We start from the raw sequence: 26667 nt of genomic DNA on the forward strand, positions 1-26667 counted from the left end.
CAGCCGACTGCAGAAGTGATGTCATGTGATGGTTAACTTTCCTTGTCTTTTTTTTCTTCTATGAGCATGCCCAGTCTTGCAAATCTGCTGATTGTCGGCCGAATTCTGTACTGACTGGCGAACAATCGGCCGTTCTGGTGTCGGCATACAAAAATTTTAATGCCTGCACAACAGATTCTGTTCGGCCGAAAATGCGCTGTCGGAAGCATCATATTAACAAGCCTACAATCGGCCGATCGGTCGTCGGCCGAATATTTACGGCCGACAATCGGTACGTGTGTATGGGGCATTACCCTAAAAATGAGCCAATTGGTGAATGATCATACATGACTATGGGTAAAGTGACTAGTGCAAAGTGGAGAAACTCCCAGAAAAAGAGAAGAAAAGAGGAGAATCCCAAGACCCCCAAAAAAATGTATAGATATATAAATGTCTCCGGAAAGGCTCAGTCTGTTATGTCACTTCTCCGGACATATCAGCTCAAAGATTTCACTACAAAAGCCTCAAAACTCACTAATATGAAACCAATGTTTGGAGTAAATGTGTAAAACAAGTTTGTTGGTGTCTATAATCGACAAAGTGATATACAGACATATACTGAGGAAATCGTACCGATATATATCTGTCCAGGAAAAAGCGAGAATACACAGAACATGTAGACCAAAGGGAGAAAAGGCGGGGGGGGGGGGGGTATTTATTGGGGGACCGAGGAGCTTATTGAAGGGAACCAGAGAGATCCAATAAAGGAAAAGGGGCAGAGAGGGAGAGCAAAAAAGGAGGGGGCTGAATTAAGCATAGTTAAAGGGAAAACAATAGTAAAACTGAAACAGACCCCATGAAAGGTATTTTAAACTTCCAAACTGTAAATAAATGCAATATAGGATATCCAAAAATGTAAGTCACTATATTTACATGGACCGGGAGAATATAAGAACAACTCTTTCGAAAGGGAGTTCACTCATAAAAATGAGTGACGTCCCATTCAAAGTTGAGTCCCTGCGGTATGCGGGTTTGAAGCCTAAATATCCAAGAAACCTCTTTCTTACAAAGTAAATGAAAAACATCCCCACCTCTAATAGGTTTGGTGATGGGATCTATAACTTGGACCTGTAGTAGAGAAGCATCTCCCTCATGATCATTATTGAAGTGGTGTGCCACATTAGTAGACTTTAGTAGTCTGATGTCACTTAAATGTTCCCTGAACCGTTCTTTGAGTTTACGGGTGGTCCTACCCACATATTGTATGGAACAAGCTTTACAAGTTATGAGGTATATGACATACTGTGTATTACAATTAAAAAACTTGTCCATATGGAACGTCTTGTTACAGACAGAGGAGGTGAAAGTATCTCTTTGGATAATATGGGGACAAGTAACACAGTCTGTCATACCACACTTAAAATTTCCCCTACAGTGTAGCAAAGTTAAGGATTTGGTTTGTTTCTTGGACAAATAGAGACTGGGTGACAAAGAGTTGCTCAAAGTGGTTGCCCTTTTAGCCACTATGTTTACTCCCTCGTTTAGAATATTGGCACATATATCATCAGTATTTAGAAGAAAGATGTTTCTGAATAATAGTTTTAACTTTATTAAATTCTAAACTATATGGGAGGGACAGCGTAATAGAAGGAACAGGTCTGGTATGTTGCATATGTTCATTTCATTTAAATTTTTCCTTTTATTGCGGTTTGTACGATTTTTAAACTCCTGATTTTTAACTCTAGTTTGGATATTTTTTGTATCAGGACGTTTGTTTTTATCCAAGAGGTCGGTACGATCTCTATTGAGGACCAGAACGTATGCTCTATTTATCATCCATCTCGGGTATCCTCGGGTGAGGAACCTTGATTGTAGGGAAAGGGCCTCCTGTTTGAAATCCAAAATATTGCTACATATCCTTCGTAATCTTAAAAACTGACCAACAGGAATCCCTTTTATTGTGTGTATTGGATGACTAGATTTAGCATGTAATAGGCTATTTCCTGACAATGGTTTTCTGTATAGGTTAGAGATGACTTTGTTACCTGAATGGCTCAAGGTGACATCCAGAAATTCAATCTTGTCTGGACTTCTGTGTCCTGTAAATTTTAGATTTAACGAATTACTGTTAAGATATTCAAAAAATGCATCCAAGTTGACATCCTGATGACAGACAAAGATCAGATCGTCAATGTAGCGATAGAACAGAGCGATCTGATCTCTGAAGGGATTTCCACCCCCAAAGATGTGGGGTCTCTTCCCCCATCCCATGTAGAGATTGGCGAGAGAGGGGGAGAACTTGGCTCCCATCGCTGCCCCACACCCTTGGAGGTAGAAATCCCCATCAAAAGAAAAGTAGTTATGCGTCAAAAGAAAATGTAAAACCTCAAGGATGTATGATTGGAAGTCTATAGACAAATTGGTGTTATGTACTAAACTGGTTTTTATAGCCTGTAATGCCAAGTTGTGAGGTATTGAAGAATACAGGCTGGATACGTCACATGTGATCCATACGTATTGTTCCATCCATACGTCATCCATAACATTAAGTAAATGCTTGGTGTCTTTTAAAAAACCTGGAAGGCTTTGCACTAAATCCTGTAGTTGCCCATCCAACCATTCCCCAAGTCTTTCACAGAGGGACCCAATACCCGAAACAATGGGTCTTCCCAAGACCGGGTCCAAACCCTTGTGGACCTTGGGGAGATGGTGGAATATGGGTGTGATGGGAAACTCAGGAACAAGTTTTTCAGTCTCCTTAATGGAGAACACACCCAAGGCGGCTCCTTTGTCTACCAATGTTTTAAGCTACATTTTAAATAAGGTAGTAGGATTGATATGTATGCTTATCACCAAGCTGTCTAAGAGCCTCTTGTTTATAGGTGTCACTATCTAGCACAACCACTGCTCCCCCCTTGTCAGCATTTCTAATGATGATGGACATATCTTCTTTTAGGGATTTTAAAGATTCCCTTTCTTTTTTAGTAAGATTATCTAAAGATTTAGACACAAAGGAAGGAGTAGCAGCAGCTAGCATAAACAAGTCTTTCTCTACCAATTTCTGAAACAAATCCATATTGGAAGATCTCGATTGTAAGGGATAAAAATTGGAAAAAGTAGATATGGGTATCTTTTTAGTTCCTTCTTGACCACATTCTTGTGTAGGATCTTTATTTTCCATCGCCAGATCTTCAAATTCCGTGATGGCACATGCTTCACGAAATGTAGATTTAATATCATTGGAATCATTAGCATGAATTTGATTATCACCAGTAGAAAGGGTATCGTCCTGATTAAAAAAGTGTCTCTTTAATGTCAGGTTTCGGACGAACCTATTGATGTTCAGAATGGTCTCGAATGGATCAAAGTGAGCATGTGGGCAAAAATTTAAATTCAAAAGGTTTAAATTTTTGCCCACATGCTCACTTTAATCCATTCAACGTTCCATAAGGACACGTTTTTATTATTGTAATACACAGTATGTCATATACCTCATAACTTGTAAAGCTTGTTCCATACAATATGTGGGTAGGACCACCCGTAAACTCAAAGAACGGTTCAGGGAACATTTAAGTGACATCAGACTACTAAAGTCTACTAATGTGGCACGCCACTTCAATAATGATCATGAGGGAGATGCTTCTCTAGTACAGGTCCAAGTTATAGATCCCATCACCAAACCTATTAGAGGTGGGGATGTTTTTCATTTACTTTGTAAGAAAGAGGTTTCTTGGATATTTAGGCTTCAAACCCGCATACCGCAGGGACTCAACTTTGAATGGGACGTCACTCATTTTTATGAGTGAACTCCCTTTCAAAAGAGTTGTTCTTATATTCTCCCGGTCCATGTAAACATAGTGACTTACATTTTTGGATATCCTATATTGCATTTATTTACAGTTTGGAAGTTTAAAATACCTTTCATGGGGTCTGTTTCAGTTTTACTATTGTTTTCTCTTTAACTATGCTTAATTCAGCCCCCTCCTTTTTTTGCTCTCCCTCTCTGCCTCTTTTCCTTTATTGGATCTCTCTGGTTCCCTTCAATAAGCTCCTCGGTCCCCCAATAAATACCCCTCCCCCCCCTTTTCTCCCTTTAGTCTACATGTTCTGTGTATTCTCGCTTTTTCCTGGACAGATATATATCGGTACGATTTCCTCAGTATATGTCTGTATATCACTTTGTCGATTATAGACACCAACAAACTTGTTTTACACATTTACTCCAAACATTGGTTTCATATTAGTGAGTTTTGAGGCTTTTGTAGTGAAATCTTTGAGCCGATATGTCCGGAGAAGTGACATAACAGACTGAGCCTTTCCGGAGACATTTATATATCTATATATTTTTTGGGAGGTCTTGGGATTCTCCTCTCTTTTCTTCTCTTTTTCTGGGAGTTCCTCCACTTTGCACTAGTCACTTTACCCATAGTCATGTATGATCATTCACCAATTGGCTCATTTTTAGGGTTACTATGCTGTCCGAGTGACAATTTCTAGATTTTAGATTTTGGATTTTCGTTATCTGCGATAGGGGGGACTTCCCATTTATTGGCACTGATCTCTTTGATGTTTTTGATGTCTATATATATATATATATATATATATATATATATATAATGTACTCTATATTGGTTTTTATAACCAAGATGTGTTTAGGTTTTATCTATTTTATATTACATATTATATCTGTCCACATACATTCAATTGGTCACCCCTTTATATATTATGAGTATATTTATCATATATATTTTTTACATATGCAATCGTGGAGAGAGAGAGAAATATGATTAACTTTCTTTTATGTTCTCTCTACGATTGCGATTTGATCTATGTTTATTGTTGACATCAGCATCAATTTTACATACTTGAGATCAATGCCAGTCTAGATAATGTTTACAAATGGAACTTACAGGCTTTTAACTGTTTGCCCTCTGGTGTTTTATTTTTATTTTCACTTTTGGCTTTATATATACACACATCAATACTCTTCATTTCACATCCCTTTCCACATATTCTCACATCATTAATCTGTTTATCACTTTCACACATGCTACATACATATTGATAGTGTTCTATATACTTTTTAAAACAAATATCATACGTATAATGTTTAATGTGTGGTTCACATATATATTATATATACATATATTTTTTTTATATATATTTTTTCACTTTATATACATCTTATATCTCCATGTATATTCACCTTTTACATATTATCTATTTTTTTCTCTTACACACCATTCTAGACGTTTCAATTCTCTCGTTTGTGTGTTTACCCATGCATAGGTGTTGTTATCTGATGAGACCAACATCAACATACACAGCTTTCTTCTCCTTTACATTATATGGGCTCTACATAGCCACCAATTGGCATGAGAGATTTTTTTAACGTCTTTGGTTATTATATACACATTTTTCTTCGTCACCAGAGGTCACAAATTAGAAATGTAATTTTTTCATTTATATACAGCCTGTGGTTTCCTATGTTTTGACTATGTTCATCATATGATTTTATATTGTTTGCTTATATGCATCTCCTTCTCTAGAGAGAGGGAGGCTTTTGTAACTAATTGTCTTCACTATGGGATTAGGGATTGTCTGGCTCGCATTTGTTCTTTCATCAATTAACTCAAGGTGTGCGATTACGCTTCCTGGCTACCACCTGCCTGGTTTATCTACAAATGCTTGCCAGCATCCACAATCTCATCGTGTGTGGTTATGAGTAAGCGATTTACACCGTGAAACGCGTCAACCCGACACGTCTGTTTGTGCATTGTACTGTCTGTCTGCTTCATCTATGAAGAATAAAGGAGTTTGATCGTTTTCATCTTAAACACCTTGAGTGTGGTCTATTTTTGGAATTTTCATGTGCCTCAGCAAAACACTAACTCCTGCTTGTGGGCTAGGTGGTAGTTGGGCCTAGGCAAAAAGTAGGTAGTGCTTACTTGCAGCACTAAGGCAATTATTTAAGGGGGCAGGGGTCACCATTGCATCCCTGTACCATACAGCCCCTGTATGCCTGGATGGGGGGGGGGCGCGCAGCAGCATGCAAGAAACCCATTGCTGGTGGGGGGGTATTGCAGGCATCAGTTCCACCACATTTCACTCCATCCCTGTATGGGGCTCCAGTGTACTTCCCTTGCCCCTCTACTGGGTTCCCCTCTCCCACTGGCTGCTGCAGGGGATCCTTTAGGATGGAGTGTTAGTCAAGGAGCCTCCTTGTCTTAATGACTAGTCCGTGATCGAATTTTGGTTTGATCCATATTAAAGTGTTTACTATGCCTCAATTTATGGATGCACAGAGCTATTCCGGTACATTCATGTTGTGCAGCTTATGGCTGCATAGAAAGGGACTGATGGATCCAATGTAAAAAAAAAATAAAAATATAAAAAAAACACATCAGGGGACTATTTAGACCTAATATTTCACCAAAGCCCTGCAAAAAAGTAACATGGGCCCTGGGATCAGTGGGAAGGGTCCAGGTCAGGGGCCTTTCATGGTTTCTTGCACTGGGGCCCTGAAGGTTCTAGCTACATCTGTGTTGGGAGCTCAGATTTAAGGTTAAAAACTGCACTAGGTGGGTTGATGTGAAGTGTGGCTTTACATGCATTTGCAGATGTAGGAAACAAAAACATTACCAAAATTTCATTGTATTTCAGAGTTTATTACAGTGAACAAGGTAAACACTGAACAGGATTTTACTGATACACATCAAATCTTACATCTTTAGAGTTCAGGTTTAAAGTCAGGACACAAAAATATTGAGAGTTGTCACAAGTGCATTTCTGGAACAGATTTATGTACTTTCAGGCGCTTTAAAAAAAAAAAAGAAGAAGAAGAAGGGGAGGTGGTGTTCCTGACCACTGTAATCAGCTCTCAATCACCATCTTAGAAATAATCCAGTTTATCATCCTTGGTCTTATCTGACTGGTAAGACACCAAAGTCGGTCCATCATCTGAACCAGGCAGAGGTTCGAAGACTCTAACATGGCTATAAGTGCCATCTCCAATGTCAACCTGAAAAGATCAGACAAATTTCAAGGTTAAAGGGGGAATTTTCCAACCGATTATAGGTTAGGTGTTCTATTCGAAATAATGGTTGAGATACTCTGGTGTCTACTTTAGATTGTAAAATCAAGGATTGACATAGAGGACATTAGAGTGCAAGTAGCTTTAGGGAAGAACTGACATCACTGCTGGAATGTTGTCTGTACAGCACTATGGAATAGGTCAGCTATATAAAATGTAAATTAGTGTGACGTTGGAGAGTAGAAGCTCCTCTGGTGCATAGACTGATATGTAGCAGTGTTATCTGTACATCATTGGGGGAATATGTCAGAGCTTTATAAAGTCCCCTGGTGTGGGGTGGTGACCAGCAGCACAAGGTGGCATTGACAAGTGTGGGATAGGGAGGGGTGAGGAGCAGGAAACCACAGCTTTGGAATGGGAACCCCCCCCCCCCCCAGTGTTGGATGGTAAAGTGAAGAGAAGGACATTACCATGGAGGGGGTGTGGAGCAGTGATTGTAGCTTGGGTGATGGACAGGGGGCAGCAGCATTAGAAGGGGTGAAGAGAAGGGAGGAGAGGGGTTAGGAGCATGGAGCAGCACAAGATGTCTTGATCTAGTTTTAGAAGTGCTGGAGCTGAAGGCAGGGAGAAAGATCTGACAATGGGGAGGTGGCAAGATGCTAGGGAGGATCAAGGCAACAGGGGTGATTGTACGGTGGTTGTCATAAAAGGAAGTACAATGGGATCATATTTTATGATTTTCATACAGTAATATCCCAATCATGATCCAGCCAGAGACGTTCTCAGAATATAAGGCTAATACATTGAGTTAAAAGCAGTATTAAACCCAAAACCAAATTTATTGCAGTTTCCCAATTGATGTGGTGGCTGCATTTGTTTTTCTTTAGGCTCTTGCCCTCTTCACCTGGTGATCTGGCCAGTAACATCCTGTAAAGCATGCCCCCTCCACCCCACTCTGGATGAAGGCGCACCTTTGGACAGCAGCAGTGTTAGTGGTGGAGGGGAGTGTTAGCTGTACTAGGACTCACTCAAATACATTAGAATTAAAGCCAAACTCCAGCTAACCCTTTATCCTAAAAGGAAACTGCTTGCTGTAATTGCTTATAAAGGCTTTACATAAACGAAGCTGACCATTGTAAGCATAAAATAGGATTCAGAACAACTCCCCATCAAGCTGGATCAGGATAGTGGTAAACTGAGCAGCATATTAGAAGAAATCATGGAGGTAGTGTTATGTAATGGTCATAGGCGTGCGCAGCCTATTGCATTAGGGTGTGCACCCCAAAGCTCAAACACACATGCGTGTGTATATATATATATATATATATATATATATATATATATATATATATATATATATATATACATACACACACACACACACACATACACACACTATATATATATATACACATACACACACACACACATAAACACTTGTCAAAAGTATTGGGACACTAAAAGGTTTTTGCATTTAAGTTAAATTGTATGGCAAATATCTGTAGAGGGGTTCCACCATCACTGCTAAGTTTTGAAAAAGATGTATGCCTTATTTTCCTTTTGATGAGTATTACAGGTGAAATTACATGTGAGGCACTGATATGGACTGATAGGCAGCACTAATAGGCGCTTGTTCTCAGCACTGACTGGCACTGATGAGGCTGCACTGATGGGTACTGATAGGTGGCACTGATAGGCAGCACTTATTGGCAGCACTGATAGGCGGCATTGGTGGGCACTGATTGGTGGCACTGATAGGAAGCACTGATAGGCACTGTTAGATGTGTCTGATGGGCACTGATGAGGCGGCACTGGTGGGCACTGATAGGTGGCACTGATGAGGCGGCACTGCTGGGCACTGATAGGCACTATTAGGTGACACTGATGGGCACTGATGAAGTGGCACTGGTGGGCACTGATAGGTGGCACTGGTGGGCACTGATAGGTGGCACTACTGGGCACTGATAGGTGGCACTACTGGGCACCACTTATGGACACTAACAGGGGAGAGGGGGAGTTTCACATTCAGCAGACAGTGAGACTTGCAAGAGCTGCTCAGTGTGTGTGCAGTGGCGTACCTAGAGAATTTGGCACCCGGGCGGATCCTATATCTGGCACCCCCCCCCCCCCCAACTTTAAAATGTAAGCACCCACAAAAATTTGTAATGTTTTCAGGAATATTTATTGCACAAAATTCACAGCCCCCCCCCCCCCAATCACAGTGCCCCTTGCAGTCTGCCCCCTGTCTCTCTAATCACAGTTCCCCCTTTTGCACTCTCTGCCTCCCCTGCACAGTCCTACCTTCAGCATAAATAGATAGCTAATATTATTAGCAATGTGTTTACAGGAGATGGTCAGAGACTACAGACATGATAAAGGAGATGGTCAGAGACTGCAAACGTGATACAGGAGATGGTCAGAGACTACAGACATGATAAAGGAGATGGTCAGAGACTGCAGACAGGATACAGTAGATGGTCAGAGACTGCAGACATGATACAGTAGATGGTCAGAGACTGCAGACGTGATACAGGAGATGGTCAGAGACTACAGACATGATAAAGGAGATGGTCAGAGACTGCAGACGTGATACAGGAGATGGTCAGAGACTGCAAACATGATACATGAGATGGTCAGAGACTGTAGACATGGTACAGGAGATGGTCAGAGACTGCAAACATGATACATGAGATGGTCAGAGATTGCAGACGTGATACATGAGATGGTCAGAGACTGTAGACATGATACAGGAGATGGTCAGAGACTGCAGACGTGATACAGGAGATGGTCAGAGACTGTAGACATGGTACAGGAGATGGTCAGAGACTGCAGACGTGATACAGGAGATGGTCAGAGACTGTAGACATGGTACAGGAGATGGTCAGAGACTGCAGATGTGATACAGGAGATGGTCAGAGACTGTAGACATGGTACAGGAGATGGTCAGAGACTGCAGACATGATACAGGAGATGGTCAGAGACTGAGGACATGATACAGGAGATGCTCGGAGACTGAGGACATGATAGAAGATAGAAGAGCACTAGGGGGGCCGGAGAGCACAGGGCAAGCAGAGAGCACTGGAGGAGCTGAAGGGCACGGTGGGGGGGGGGGCTGGAGAGAATAAAGAGGGGATTTGGAAAGCATTGTAGGGGGGTTGGAAGGCGCGGGGGGGGGAGCACTGGGGGGGGGCGAGCACGGAAAACCAGGAGGGTGGAGAGCACTGGGAGGGACAGCGAGCACTTGGGGGGCGGGCAGGGAAAACCAGGGGGGTGGAGAGCACTTGGGGGGCGGCAGGGAAAACCAGGGGGGTGGAGAGCACTGGGAGGGACAGCGAGCACTTGGGGGGCGGGCAAGGAAAACCAGGGGGTGGAGAGCACTGGGGGGGCGGCAGGGAAAACCAGGGGGGTGGAGAGCACTGGGTGGGGGACAGGGAGCACTTAGGGGGCGGGCAAGGAAAACCAGGGGGTGGAGAGCACTGGGGGGGACAGGGAGCACTTGGGGGAGGGAGATGAAAAGCACTGTGGGGGGCTGAAGAGCATGGGGGGTGCTAAAGAACAGGGGGGTCTAGTGCCTTTGGGGGGGGCTAAGAGCAGAGGGGGGGATTACGAGCACCGGGGGGCTAGCAAAAGAAGTTGTATAGGAGGGGGATGGGGCAGCTGCATATAGATGAATTGATCTTTCCCTATTCTTCCTGCAGGAGGGAGAGGAGGAGAATCAGTTATTCAGCAGCTGCAGAAAGAATAGGGAAAGATGAATCCCTCTATATGCAGCTTCCCCACCCCCCTCCTATCCAGCACACACACTTGAGCAATGGGAACGCACTCACCTTCTTCCCGCCGAGGCTCCGCCCCCTTCTTCCCGCCGAGGCTCTGCCCCTCCCCGCGAGGCTCCGCCCCCTTCTTCCCATCCCGGCTCCGCCCCCCGCTAGCAGCACGGACTGAAGGAGCTGCCACTGCAGCTGCCTTCACCCCATAGGTGTGCGCAGCCTATTGCATTAGGGTGTGCACCCCAAAGTTTGAATACACATGCATGTGTTTGCCTACATGTACATGGCCCCGATGCATTACTTTCCCTGCTGGCAAAGAGAAATAGAGCAGAGCAGGTGCGAGGGAGATCTTTCCCATCTCCTCACTGGCAAACAGAGCGATAATGCTATGTGCCCTAGGTGATTAGGGTGTGCCCAGGTACACCCGGCACACCCTGTGCGCACGCCTATGACACCGCCACATCCTCCACCACCTCAACCTCCCTCCTACTCCATATGGGCCTCGTCCTTCAGAGATGAAGAACATTGTTTTATTTTTCTGTTTTTTTTTTTTTGTTGTTTTAAGTTATTTCCCTATCCACATTTGTTTGCAGAGCACTTGCCATGCTCTTAACTACGTTTTGCTGCCATTTGCAGCACTCTAGCCCTTTCCATTGGTGTTTTAGAGCCATTTTAGTGCCTTAAAGTTCGGGTCCCCATTGACTTCAATGGGGTTCGGTGTTCGGGAAAAGTTCGGCAAAAGTCCGGGACATGGACCCGGACTTTTTTTTAAAGTTCGGCCGAACCCGCCGAACACGGACATCCAGGTGTCCGCTCAACCCTATTAGAGAGCTAAAGAACTCTCAAGTGTCCCAAGATATTAATTGCTCATTCAGCAGACTGAGCTGAGGAGATTTCCTGCTGGCACAGATGTCACACTGGCACTGCCGATGCCAACTTTGTTCAGGAGGCTCTAGGGGCTGTAGATAGGCCCAACCCCCCACTGCTTGGACAGCTTCTCCACGTGGACTGTAAAAGTCCTCTCCAGTGACTGGGGCTAGTATAGATGCTGCATGCTCTTGTTCTCCCTGCTGGTGGCCCGCACACCAGACTTAACAAGGGAGGACCCAGTCACTGCTGTCCCATCAGGAAGCATCTCTGAGCACAGGAAGCTGGCATTTATACTCCCTGGGCGTGTCCAGGGAGCTCAGGGGATGCTGGGAGCCCAGAGGATTGTGGGGAGTTGAGTGCACCTGAATCTGGATAAAGGGGCACACCACTACAGTGTCAGCTGAGGAAACCAAATTCTTCTGCTCAACTCCAGGTGAGAATATACAGCCATGGCCAAACGTATGGTATACTGAAGTTGAAACATTTCATAAGTGTCAAAGGCTTTTGACAATGAAATTAAGTCTACAAAGTCTATATTTGCAGTGTTGACCCTTTTTGAAGACCTCTGCAATTCCCCCTGGCATGCTGTCAACTTCTGGGCCACATCCTGACTGATGGCAGCCCATTCTTGCATAATCAATTCTGGGAGCTTCACAATGTTTTTGTTCACCTGCCTCGAGGAATGGCCACACGTTCTCAATGGTATTAAGGACTGGGGAGTTTATTGGCCATGAATAACATCCCCACAGCACGATGCTTCACCATAGGGATGGTATTGGCCAGGTGATAAACAGTGCCTGGTTTCCTCCAGACATGACTCTTGCCATTCAGGTCAAAGTTCAATCTTAGTTTTATCAAGCCAGAGGATTGTTTCTCATGGTCTTCAGGTTCTTTTTGGCAAACTCCAGGTGGGCTGTCATGTGCCTTTTACTGAGTGGCTTCTGTCTGGCCCACTACCATACATGCCTGATTGGTGGAGTGCTATAGAGATGCTCTCTCTCTCTGCAACAAAAACCAACTTCAGAAGTGATGTCATGTGATGATTGACTTTCCGTGTGTTTTTTCTTCTGAGCATGCCCAGTCTTGCTCATCTGATTTTTGTCTGCCGAAATCTGTAATGACTGAGGAACAATCAGCCGTTCTGTTGTTGGCCAACAAAAATTTTATAGCATGCACACCAGATTTTTTACGGCCGAAAATTCGCAGTTGGTTGTCGAAAGCATCATACTAACAAGCCTACAATCAGCCCGATCGGACGTTGGCCGACAATTTACGGCCAACAATCTGTGCGTGTGTACGGGGCTTAAGGCTCTTCTTCCCCGCTCACTCAGTTTGATTGGGAAGAGTCCTGGTGGTTCCAGACTTCAATTTATGGATGATGGAGGCCGCATTTTCTTGTACCCTTCCCCAAGAACACACACACACACACACCTTTCCCAATCAACTGGACTCCAATCAACTGGACTCCAATCAACTGGACTCCAATCAACTGGACTCCAATCAACTGGACTCCAATCAACTGGACTCCAATCAACTGGACTCCAATCAACTGGACTCCAATCAACTGGACTCCAATCAACTGGACTCCTTGTAGAAACATCTCAAGGATGATGAGTGGAAACAGGATGCACCTGAACTCAATTCTTGAGTGTCATGGCAAAGTCTGTGTACTTATATATTTCATTTTTCAATTTTTAATTTACAAAGACTTCAAACAAACTTTCACGTTACGGGGTATTGCTTGTAGAATTGAGGAAAAACAATGAATGCAATCCATTTTGAAATAAGACTAACATAATGTGGAAAAAGTGACCAGTGTGCGACTGGTAAGGAGTGTGCAACTGGTGAGGAGAGGGATGGATGCCCTGGGCACAATGGTTTACTGTACGGATGGGACACCTTCCTTCTGTTGCTGACAAAGAGTAGTGACAGTGATTTTAACAAGTGGGGGACTGCCGGATGTAGGATTCCCCAAGCTTGCACATCATGAACGGGAGGGGGCACAATTTTGAATCTTTGCCCTGGATGACCTTGCCCAGGCAGTAAGAGGGGACATTAGAGTGTAAGCTCCTCTGGTGCAAACAAATGTAAATGGCTCAGTGTTCCCTTTACAGCACTGCAGTATATGTCAGAGCTATATACAGTAAATGTATAAGTGCTATAGTGGGAGGGCATTAGAGCATTGAGCCCTAAACCAACATTATCTAAAACCCAAAACATTACCTTGAAAAAGTAATTTGTTCCAGCAACAACCTGAGTACTGACGAGGATTGCCTTAAATTCCCCGGCGTTCGACCCGGACTGCTCTTCATACTGTGCCTTCACCTGAAATAAAACCGTATTAGGAAATAAATAAAACCGTATTAGGATTGGAATGACCCAAATCTAGACCTGCACTCAGTAGGAGCTGTAATACAGTCATTGCTGCAGAGGGTCAGACTAACCAGATGGGCAGCAGCAGACTGCAAACATGATAGAAGATAGAGAGCACTGGGGGGGGGGGGGGGCAGAGAGCACAGTGGAAGCAGAGAGCACAGGGGGGACAACTTGAGAGAATTAAGAGGGGGGTTGGAAAGCATGGGGTGGAGAGCACTGGGGGGGCAGGGAAATCCAGGGGGACAGAGCATGGGGGGAACCTGAAAAGCACTGGGGTAATACAGAGCACTAGGGGGGCTGCTGGAAAGGGGGGGGGGCTGGACAGCAAAATTTGTATAGGAGGAGCGGTGAGGCAGCTGTGTTTAGAGGAATTGATCTTTCCATATTCCTCCTGCAACTGCCGAATGCCTGCAGAAAGGAGGAGGAGAATCAGGCATTCAACAGCTGCAGGAGGAACATGGAAAGATCAGTTCCTCTATATGCAGCTGCCCCCACCGCTCCTCCTATCCAGGCACACGGAGACATTTTGGGCACTTACCTTCCCGCAAGCAGTGCGGACTAACTGCAGAGCCAGTGGGCACCCCCCAGTGGGTGGCACCCAGGGCAGGCTGCCCCCCCCCCCCGTTGGTATGCCACTGGGAGCCTACACCGGAGGGCACAGTGGAACAGCAGTTCCAGGCACACTGGCAGAGGATGGAGCAGTTGATGCAGGCAGTATTGCAGCCAGGGAGAGGCTAGGTAGCGGGACGGGAGCTCCAGTGAAAAAGATTCTCATGCCAAGCCCCCTCCAGTCCTCCTTAACCATTTGTAAAACGTGCCAAGACACCACTGACTGCACTCCGCCCACCCCCACAGTTGGCAATCCTGCGTCCAGGCCCCCTACAGGTGTATTGGCTGTACCCCCCCCCCCCCCCCGATGGTGGCCCAGGATAAGAGCCTGCAAGCTGGCTGGGGAGCTGAAAGAGCTCCATTCCCCATCGCATGCCAAACCACACCCCCCAATATGTATCAATTTCATTCCTATTGTCCGAATGAAGGTGCCCGGGACCGACCTGCAAAATGAGGAATTGTCACCACTGGGACAAGTAGTCACCCTACCGCCCCACCCAAGCCTTTAACTGGACAGAAAGGAGAAGCAGCAGACAGCTTCTGTCACACCACTCCTCTATCAGTAGGCTCCTTGCCTTATAGTACAACTGATTGGCTCAGTGTGCGGCTTCTCCCTCCACCAGTTTAAAGGATACTTTAAATTCTAAAAATCCATTTTAGATATAGAGTTGCAATATTTTGTCTTATATGCTGGATTTTAGCTTTACCCACTTGCTGACTGCCCCATGAATATTTACTGTGGGGCAGCGGCTCCTTATGTGGAGAATGATGTACATGATTCTGCACTTCCGGGTCGCGCACGCTCCACCAGCTCCGCTGTGATTGGACACAGCAGGAGCCAATCAGCGGGTCCAGCAAACCCGATGTCCTATCATTACCAAGAGGCTGAACTGTGGTGTGCCTACGTAAAACAAGGCAAGATAGGGATCACATGTTTCTGCCTTCCCACAGTTAGCAAGCACTCCCTAGGACACATTACTAGTGTAAAAAAACCACATACAAATGCCATAAAAATATCCCATAGTTGGAGACGCAATAATAATTGCGCAAACCATTTATTATATGCTTATTGGGTTTTTATTTACCAAACATATGTAGCAGAATATGGATTGGCCTAAACTGGTAAAGAAATGTAACTTATTGGGAATGTTTTATAGCCAAAAGTATAGTTTCCAAAATTGGTCTTTTTTGCTTTTAGCACAAACAAAACAACCACAGAAGGTGATCAAAAAGCACCCATAAAAGGACACATTTTATTTGGGTAAAGTGTTGCATGACCATGCAATTAGCAGTTTAACGCAATGCCGTATTGCAAAAAAAATGGCCCATCATGAAGGGAGTAAAATCTAGAGCTGAAGAGGTTAATGGGGCAAGTTTTTTTTTCCTTTAGTAATGGCAATCTACAACAGCCTTTTTCAACCAGGGTGCTCAGGCACCCTGGGGTGCCTTGACATAACACCTAAAGCTTGATAAGTTGTGTACAAGCCAGCAGGTGGATTAGGCCTGACTTACACAAAGCCACAGGTTTGGTATGCACCATTACGACTTTCTTGCATCCTAACAACCAATGGCATCAGTTAATGAGGATGTACAGTATGTTGCCTCCACAGCATCCTTGTTTGACCCTCTGTGGGAATACTAGTCAGTACCAGTGTGGAAAAATGTATTTGTTTTGGAAGAATAAATGACCTAATCTTGGGTGTCTGGCATGTGGATGTTTGCATTATGTAAAACTATTTTACATTTTAGAATGGGGTGCCTTGAGATGGTCTAGATTAAAATATTAAAGTGTGCCTTGACTGAAAAAAGGTTGAACACTGATATATACTCAATCATTGCAATCTGTATGCTTTACACACCATTACTTCTCCCTCCCATTATTCTCATATTTACCATTTTACCAAGAACAGAATAATTCCATATTATTTCCTGGAACATGAGACAGGAAATTCCCAGGATGCAGCTCTGAGGCCAGGGGGACACCAGTGCCTCACTCAACCGGGAAGTGGAAAAATTGTATAGAATTTTTTTTTTTTTTTTTTTTAAATTGAATGCAAGGGCATTTCCTATCAGCATGTAGAGCTGCGTGGTGCTGTGATTTTTAATGAAGGGGGTCCACTTCATTTTTTGTTTTTAATTTTGATATCAGTGTTCTAAAATGTAGCGCCGACAACAGGGAGGGCTGACATTTCACCTCGGTGCTGGTTCTGTGGCATGGTGGGTGTGGATATTTGCAGAAAGCTGGGCACCAATTACAAGATTTTATTGCCCACAACAGAAAAGTGCGGGGGGGGGGGGGGAAAGGCACAGGACACCCTAGGACAGTGTCAACCTTTTTCAGTCACAGCACACCATTCTAAAAAACGAAACTTCTAGCTTTACAAATGGCAGCAACACCTACACACGAAGGACACATATTAGTGGGGATTTATTCTCCCTCATTCAACTAGCCTGACCAGTGCTGATGAAGAGGGGCAAGCAAAGATGTCCATAGGTGCCCAGTGTCATCCTCCCCATCAACTGATACCAGTTAGGAGGCTGGCCCACTGTGCCTAATAAACTTGTGCCTTTGGGCAACGCAAAAAAAAAAAAAAGGCAAGTTTGATCCAATTTTTGGGCAATTTGGAGTGAATTTGGTATTTTGCCAAAAACCCTGATGTAGGCTGACGAAACGGCATTGGGTGGCATTTGAGATACACAATTTCCGGTCAGCTGGAGTGCTAGCCAGCGATTCCTCTACAATACTGATCCCTGTCTTTGACGCAAGTGCAATACAACCTTCAAAATAAAGGATTTGAAATACTGCACCATGAGAGTGTTTTCCCATCTCCCTCAATATGGCAACACTGGAGCTTTGACTAGGATAAGAGAATATAGACATTTTTTAATTAATAAATAATTAAATTAGAATGGATGACAGCAGCTGTTTGAAATCATTCCTTTGACCTCATGTATGACATCTTGGATTTTCCCATATGCGGAATTTGACTCCCTATAATAGGGGTCAATAAGTCTGGTGAGTGCATAGTGCTTCTGCATGCTTGGGAGGAAAACCTTTCCTATACTCACTGAGAGTGTTATTCACATGTGGGATCTATACGTAGACTTCACAATTTATGTATTTATTCACTATGGCAATATGTATTTTATGATACAAGATCATGTATCATATCATAAAATACATTTCAGAAGCCACGCCCCAACCCCCCCCCCCCCCCAACACAGTTATGGGCTATACACACTATAAGATTTTCTGAAGACTTTTTCCTTTAGATTTACCAAAACCATATAATATGAGGTCAAACCTAAACACTTTCAATTTGTATGCAATCTGGCAGGCCCTTATACTACATAGAAAAGGTAAATCTGAAGGAAATCCAACCACAGAAGTTGGATAGTGTGTATCCAGCTTTAGAATCACTCCCCTAGGCTCACATTTAACCCTTTGATCACCCACAGGGTTAACCCCTTCTCTGCCAGTGTCATTAGTACAGCGACAGTGCATATTTTTAGCACTGATTACTGTAGCAATGTCACTGGACCCCCAAAAGTGTCAAAAATGTCAGTTAGAGGTCCAATCTGTCCGCCGCAATGTCTCAGTCCCGGGGGAAAAAAAAAAATGCAGATCGCCGCCATTAGTAAAAAAAAAAAAAAAAAAAAAATTACATAAATTAAATCTCTCCCTTGTAGTCGTGATAACTTTTGCGCAAACCAATCAAAATCCACTTATTGCGTTTTTTGTTTTTTTTTTTTAACAAAAATACAGTATGTAGCAGAAAAATAATTGGACTAAAAGGATGAAAAATTTAGATTTTAAATTTTTTTTTGAGAATGTTACATAACAGAATGTGAAAAATGTTTATAGAAAACAAAAAAAAAAAACAAAATTAAAAAGCAGAGGTGATAATACCACCAAAAGAAAGCTCTGTTTGTGGGAAAACGACATCAATTTTTTTGGGTACAGCATCGCATGACCGCGCAATTGTCTGCTAAAGTAACGCAGTGCCGAATCACAAAATATAGCCTGGTCATTAAAGCGGCAAATCCTTCCCGTCCAGAACTGGTTAATACCACTTTAAGTGCTGGTTCACACTTGTGCAATGTCAGACATCCCATGTGATTCACAACACATTGCTGTGCAGATCACATGCAATGTAAGTTTTAGCCATACAAACTGTAAGGCTGAAATCGCATTTGCACCAAGTGGTGCAGGTCCCTATTTTTGGTCCACACTGGAATCGGATTGCATGGATGTTCACACCTATGCGATACGAATTCCTCCACCATTTCACAGTTCGCACTGCGATCTTTGAACCAATCTGGGGGTGTCATTAACCTTACATTGAGGAGTGAGGGAGACAGAGGGGGGGGGGGGAGTGTCCGGGAGACAGAGGGAGGGGGGGGGAGAGAGTCAGGGAGACAGAGGGAGGGGGGGGGGGGAGAAGAGTCAGGGAGACAGAGGGAGAGGGGGGTAGAAGAGTCAGGGAGACAGAGGGAGAGGGGGGGGGAGAAGAGTCAGGGAGACAGAGGGAGAGGGGGGGGGGAGAAGAGTCAGGGAGACAGAGGGAGAGGGGGGGAGAGAGTCAGGGAGACAGAGGGAGAGGGGGGGTCAGGGAGACAGAGGGAGAGGGGGGGTCAGGGAGACAGAGGGAGAGGGGGGGTCAGGGAGACAGAGGTGGGGGGGAGTCAGGGAGACAGAGGTGGGGGGGAGTCAGGGAGACAGAGGTGGGGGGGGTAAGTCATTGTTTGCCTACCTGGAAATGGGGGGGGGGCGAGCACACGCCACACTCCCATCCCTGCTCATCAGCGGGAAAGCCAATGCAGGTGTCAGACGGCTCCGATTGCCCCCTGATACCCACAATCGCTCCCTGCTGAGAGAGAAGAACGGTCAGCTGTTATAAACACTGGAGCTTTGACTGGGATGATCATAGAGCCCCTCTGATCCTTCTATATAGGATCACATGTCCGTGGTCATCTCAGAAGACATACTTCTCTTTTCCTGTAAATTGCCATTTCAGACCTGCGGTTTTGTCTCACATGTCTGTATGCAGTACTAAAAGAGGAAGTTAGAGGGGACGAGAGTGAGGGGGCCAAAAGTGCACAGCATCGCTTGCTGGCTGGCTTCTGTAGTCCGACAAAGTTGTCAGAACAACCATCCGCCATGTTAGAAGGCTTTTCAGCTGATGCCACAATATGGGATTGCTTCACAATGTACCTAATGATGTTATAGGGTGAGCACACTGGTGTACATCAATAAAAAGCATTGCAACATTTACTTGACACATTAATGCATTTTATTGGAACACACAGGACACAAATCAATTGGTTTCTCAGGATCCCAATGCAGATCATCACACCTGGTGGTAACAAACCCTTAGGATTGGATCCCCCAACCACTTACCTTGTCAAGGATGGCTTGATCTTCTGCAGTAGGTTCCCTGGGCTTCCCCACTCCTCCAAGTAACCTCTCCTGACTAGGGTGGAGCGGACACCTAGATGTCCGTGTTCGACGGGTTCGGCCGAACTTTAAAAAAAAGTCCGGGTCCGTGTCCCGGACTTTTACCGAACTTTTCCCGGACACCGAACCCCATTGAAGTCAATGGGGACCCGAACTTTAAGGCACTAAAATGGCTCTAAAACACCAATGGAAAGGGCTAGAGTGCTGCAAATGGCAGCAAAACGTAGTTAAGAGCATGGCAAGTGCTCTGCAAACAAATGTGGATAGGGAAATAACTTAAAACAACAAAAAAAAAAACAGAAAAATAAAACAATGTTCTTCATCTCTGAAGGACGAGGCCCATATGGAGTAGGAGGGAGGTTGAGGTGGTGGTGGATGTGGCGGTGTCATAGGCGTGCGCACAGGGTGTGCCTGGTGTACCTGGGCACACCCTAATCACCTAGGGCACATAGCATTATCGCTCTGTTTGCCAGTGAGGAGATGGGAAAGATCTCCCTCGCACCTGCTCTGCTCTATTTCTCTTTGCCAGCAGGGAGAGTAATGTATCGGGGCCATGTACATGTAGGCAAACACATGCATGTGTATTTCAACTTTGGGGTGCACACCCTAATGCAATAGGCTGCGCACACCTATGGGCGGTGTAGGTGGAAGCGGGGGTGGAGGAGGACCAGGGCCGGATTAAGAGCATCATGGTCTTGGTGCTGAGGATTTTGAAGGGCCTTAAGGGCCGTGCCTTGGCATGCACCCAGAGGAGGAAGGGTGCAGCCATGCATGCCTAATTCAACATGGGATGCTGTCTCTGAAGCCCATAAACACATCCATGCATCGGCAACTGTCCCTCCTTGTCCGGCCTTCGCGCTGTGTGGGGAGGTTCTGAGGGTGCTGCCTGGGGAAGCGAGCATAGAAGCCAGACTTCTGTGTTTACAAGTGACAGAAGAGCGGTCACAGTGAATATGGCCAACCCGGGGCCTATATAAAAGGTAGGGGCCTGCATGGAGCTGCAGCTCCAATAGCCCCTACGTTAATCTGGCCCTGAGGAGGAGGACGAGGTAGCCAACACTGCTTCTTTTCACAAATTTTAAATGAGGGTACACCCCAAAAGAGTGAGAAAGAGCAAAAATGGAACAATGGCTGGGTAAGGTCGGTATCCATTGCTATTCTGCACAAGGTACGGAAAAGTCCCGTGGGATCCATGCCTGGTTCATTTTAATGAACGTGAGCTTGTCCACATTGTCTCTGGACAGGCGGCTGCGCTTGTCTGTTATAACACCCCCAGCCGTGCTAAATACCCGTTCAGATAATACACTGGCTGCAGGGCACGCCAGCACCTCCAAGGCGTAAAGGGCAAGCTCAGGCCATGTGCCCAATTTGGAGACCCAGAAGTTGAAGGGGGCAGACCCCTCATTCACTACATGTAGGCGTGTGCACACATACTGCTCCACCATGTTGGTAAAATGCTGCCTCCTGCTAAGACGTTCCATCTGAGCTGCTGGTGCTGGTGTTTGTTGTGGCGTGCTGACAAAGCTTTTCCACATTTCGGCCATGCTAACCCTGCCTTCTGAGGTGCTGGCGGTGCCCTGGTTGAGTTGGCGACCTCCTCCTCCTCCTCCTCTGCCTTGTGCTTCCACTGTGGCCCCGCTGTCAGATGGGAATGCCAGCAGCATCGCGTCTACCAGCGTGCGCTTGTACTCGCGCATCTTGTGATCGCGCTCCAGTGAGTGAATTAAGGACGGTACGTTGTCCTTGTAACGGGGATCCAGCAGCGTGGCCACCCAGTAATCAGCACAAGTTAGAATGTGGGCAACTCGGCGGTCGTTGTGGAGACACTGCAGCATGTAATCGCTCATGTGTGCCAGGCTGCCCAGAGGCGACGAAAGGGCTGTCCTCTGTGGGAGGTGTATCGTCCGTGTCCTCTGTATCCCCCCAGCCACGCACCAGTGATGGCCATGAGCTGGCCTGGGTGCCACCCTGCTGTGAACATGGTTCCATCTCCTCCTCCAGCTCCTCCTCCTCCTCATCCTCCTCATCCTCCAGAACTGTGCCCCTGCTGGACAATTGTGTCCCTGGCGTTTGTGTGTGCAGGAACCCACCCTCGGAGCCCCTTGCGAATGACTGCCCTGAAAGCCTTGGAAATGTTACCTCTTCATCCTCCTCCTCCTCCTCATCCTGTGCCAGATCCTCTTCCATCATCGCCCGAATTGTTTTTTCAAGGAGGCATAGAAGTGGGATAGTTAAGCTGAGAACGGCGTCATTGCCACTGGCCATGTTGGTGGAGTACTCAAAACAGCGCAACAAGGCACACAGGTCTCGCATGGAGGCCCAGTTATTGGTGATGAAGTGGTGCTGTTCCGCAGAGCGACTCATGCGTGCGTGCTGCAGCTGAAACTCCACTATGGCCTGCTGCTGCTCGCACAGTCTTTCCAGCATGTGCAAGGTGGAGTTCCACCTTGTGGGCACGTCACATATGAGGCGGTGAGCGGGAAGGCCAAAGTTACGCTGCCAGGCGAGCAGCAGCAGGGTGAGAACGCCGAAAGTGCGCACAAATGGCCCGCACTTTCTGCAGCAGCTCTGACATATCGGGGTAGTTTTTAAGGAACCTCTGCACCACCAAATTCAGCACATGCGCCAGGCAAGGGATGTGCGTCAAACCGGCTAGACCCAGAGCTGCTATGAGATTTCTCCCGTTATCGCACACCACCAGGCCGGGCTTGAGGCTTGCTGGCAGCAACCACTCATTTGTCTGCTGTTCCATGCTCCTCCACAACTCCTGCGCGGTGTGTGTTTTGTCCCCCAAACAGGCAAGTTTTAATACTGCCTGCTGTCGTTTACCCCTGGCCGTGCTGAAGTTGGTGGTGAAGGTGTTACGCTGTCCGGATGAGGAGGCGGTAGAGGATGAGGAAGCGGAGTAGGAGGAGTTAGGAACAGGAGGCAAACTGAAGCGCCCTGCAATCCTCGGTGGTGGAAGGACATGCGCCAAATTGCTATCCGCCTCAGGCCCATCCGCCACTGCATTTACCCAGTGTGCCGATATAACGCCCCTGACCGTGCTTACTGGTCCACGTATCGGTAGTTAGGTGGACCTTGGCACAGATGACGTTGCGCAGTGCACACCTGATTTTTTCCCCCACTTGGTTGTGCAGGGAAGGGATGGCTTGCCTGGAAAAGTAGTGGCGGCTGGGCACGACGTACTGTGGGACAGCCACCGACATAAGGTTTTTAAAACTGTGCGTCTCCACCAGATGGAATGACAGCATTTCAAAGGCCAATAATTTTGAAATGCTGGCATTCAGGGCCAGGGATTGCGGGTGGGTAGGGGGGTACTTCCTCTTCCTCTCAAGTGTTTGGGAGATGGAAAGCTGAACGCTTCCACGGGACATTGTGGAGATGGTTGTTGGTGACCCAGGTGGTGGTGTTGCTGACAGATCGTCTGTTTGCGGGGTGGCAGGTGCCGGTATCACTACAGATGTGGCTGGAGCGGCCGAGACTGCAGCAGAAAAGGAAGCAGGATGAGCCAGAGACGTTTCTTGGTTTTGAAGGTGTGTACTCCACTGCAGCTCGTGCTTTGCACTTAGATGCCTGATCATGCAGGTTGTGCTCAGGTTGAGAAGGTTTATGCCTCGCTTCAAGCTCTGATTGCACAGGGTGCAAACCACTCGTGTCCTGTCATCAGCACATTTTCTAAAGAACTTCCACGCTAGAGAACTCCTTTGAGCTGACTTTGGTGCGCTCGTTCCCTTGCTGCGTTGGGCAGTAGCGGGCGTAGTGTCTAGGGCACGGCCACTCCGCTTCTGCACCCTGCTCCCTCTTCTGCTGTGCTGGTGGCTCTGTGCGACCACCGCCTCTTCCTCCAAACTACTCAGGTCACCTGCATGACGTTCATTCCATGTGGGGTCGAGGACCTCATCGTCCTCCACATCATCTTCCACCCAGTCTTCACCCCTGCCCTCCTTGTCGGTCTCCACAATGCTGAACGCCGCAGCAGTTGGCACCTGCGTTTCGTCATCATCGGAGACGTGCTGCGATGATCCTTGCATGTACTCATCTTGAGAAATAAGTGGTTGGGCATCGCTGCACTCAATCTCTTCCACTTCTGGGGCAGGGCTAGGTGGATGGCCCTGGGAAACCCTGCTGACAGAGTCATCAAAAAGAAGAAGAGACTGCTGTATGGCTTGGGGCTCAGACTGCTTGCCTGATTTGCAAGGGGGTGAGGTGAAAGACGGTTGGACATCGGCTGCAGGTGCCAACTGTGACCTTTCTGCAGTAGACTGGGTGGGAGACAATGTGAAGGAACTGGAGGCACTGTCAGCAGCAAACCAATCTACTATCGCCTCCACTTGTTCTGGCCTCATCACTTCTAGGGGCGTATGATGCCCTACCAAATACTGATGCAGGTTCTGTCGCCTACTCACACTTGAGGAAGGTGTTTCACTTGTGCGTGTAGCTGGCACAGATCGACCACGTCCTCTCCTTGCAACAGGAGCTCTAGCAGCAGCACCACCATGACCCAGGCCACGGCCCCTATTTGACGCTCTCCTCATATTTCTGAAATTTAAGATCTTGCCCTAGAAAGGTCTTTATTGAATAGCGGAACAAAAGAACAACAGTATCGCACGGGTGTATCTCACAGTCAAATATGCAAACTATGCCGCAATTTAATGTTTTTTACACCAAAAGGGTGTGTATTGAATAGCGGAATAGGATAAAAAACTGTTTATCTCACACGTACAAACACAGACTAGGCCCGATTAAATTTTTTCCTACCCTAAAGGGAGGATGAGGAAGAGGAGTATGGAACAGGCAGCACCCTCAAATCTTCAGAAGTATGAGATGAACCCCAAAAACTTGGAAAGGTGGATCTCACACGTACCGACACAGACTATTCCGCAATTTAATTGAGCCCCAAAGGTTTTTATTGAATAGCGGAATAGGAAATATGATAAAAAAAAAAGTGTATGTTTTTCACACATACAGAAGCACACTAGGCCCCAATTACTATTGTTTGTACACCTAAAAGGATGGATGAGGAGGAGGAGGAGGAGTATAGAACAGGCAGCACCCTCAAAGCTTCAGAAGTATGAGATTGTGTTCACTGTACCCCACAAAGATTGTGTTCACTGTACCCCCCAAAGGTTTTGTTCACTGCACCCCACAAAGATTGTGTTCACTGCACCCCACAAAGATTGTGTTCACTGTACCCCACAAAGGTTTTGTTCACTGCACCCCACAAAGATTGTGTTCACTGTACCCCACAAAGGTTGTGTTCACTGTACACCCCACAAAGATTGTGTTCACTGTACCCCACAAAGGTTTTGTTCACTGCACCCCACAAAGATTGTGTTCACTGTACACCCCAAAGATTTTGTTCACTGCACCCCACAAGGATTGTCTTCACTGCACCCCACAAGGATTGTCTTCACTGCACCCCACAATGATTGTCTTCACTGCACCCCACAAGGATTGTGTTCACTGTACCCCACAAGGATTGTGTTCACTGTACCCCACAAAGATTGTGTTCACTGTACCCCACAAAGATTGTGTTCACTGTACCCCACAAAGATTTTGTTCACTGCACCCCACAAAGATTGTGTTCACTGTACCCCACAAAGGTTTTGTTCACTGCACCCCACAAAGATTGTGTTCACTGTACCCCACAAAGGTTTTGTTCACTGCACCCCACAAAGATTGTGTTCACTGTACCCCACAAAGATTGTGTTCACTGTACCCCACAAAGGTTTTGTTCACTGCACCCCACAAAGATTGTGTTCACTGTACCCCACAAAGGTTTTGTTCACTGCACCCCACAAAGATTGTGTTCACTGTACCCCACAAAGGTTTTGTTCACTGCACCCCACAAAGATTTTGTTCACTGTACCCCCCAAAGATTTTGTTCACTGCACCCCACAAGGATTGTCTTCACTGCACCCCACAAGGATTGTCTTCACTGCACCCCACAAGGATTGTCTTCACTGCACCCCACAAGGATTGTCTTCACTGCACCCCACAAGGATTGTCTTCACTGCACCCCACAAGGATTGTCTTCACTGCACCCCACAAAGATTGTGTTCACTGTACCCCGACAAAGATTTTGTTCACTGCACCCCACAAAGATTTTGTTCACTGCACCCCAAAAAGATTGTGTTCACTGCAGCCCACACACAGAAAATGGATGTGGATCACTGACACCTGCCTATCTCCTATCCCACACCACACAGCAATATCGATTGTAGTTTGTAGAACACACTTTCCCTAAAATTCAGCAGACTCTGTCCCTAACAGGATTGAGAAGAGATCGTAGATCAGGAGAACTAAGTGCAAACCCCACCCCACACAGCAATATCGATTGTAGTTTGTAGAACACACTGACCCTATAATTCAGCAGACTCTATCCCTAAAATGCCTACAACTCGCCCTGCCTAAACACTCTGACCTGTCCCTCAATTCTATCCGGACACAAATGGTTTTTTCCTGCCTATCTTTCCCTAATCAGCAGCCAGCACGTTGATGTGTGCTCTGTCCCTGATCTAAGCAGCATAATGACGCCGCTGCGGCTGCCTCGAACTTATAAAGACTTGGTC

At 46.1% G+C, this 26667-nt stretch overlaps 1 protein-coding gene across 1 annotated transcript in view; it reads right to left on the reverse strand.

Annotated features, from left to right (window-relative positions):
* The window catches only part of LOC309547924 (cystatin-B-like), a gene marked incomplete at its 5' end in the record, with an annotated part of 1082587 nt that extends 1061501 nt beyond the window's left edge, over nt 1–21086 (reverse strand). The window contains 3 exons of the mRNA XM_082247922.1: nt 13873–13974; nt 20036–20104; nt 21081–21086. Of these exons, the coding sequence (XP_082104048.1) occupies nt 13873–13974; nt 20036–20104; nt 21081–21086 (177 nt within the window). The remainder of the gene's footprint in view (nt 1–13872; nt 13975–20035; nt 20105–21080) is intronic.
* Between the last annotated feature and the right edge of the window lie 5581 nt (nt 21087–26667).

The sequence above is a fragment of the Pelophylax lessonae genome, assembly GCF_965119305.1.
Source record: "Pelophylax lessonae genome assembly, chromosome: 2".
Taxonomy (NCBI): domain Eukaryota; kingdom Metazoa; phylum Chordata; class Amphibia; order Anura; family Ranidae; genus Pelophylax; species Pelophylax lessonae.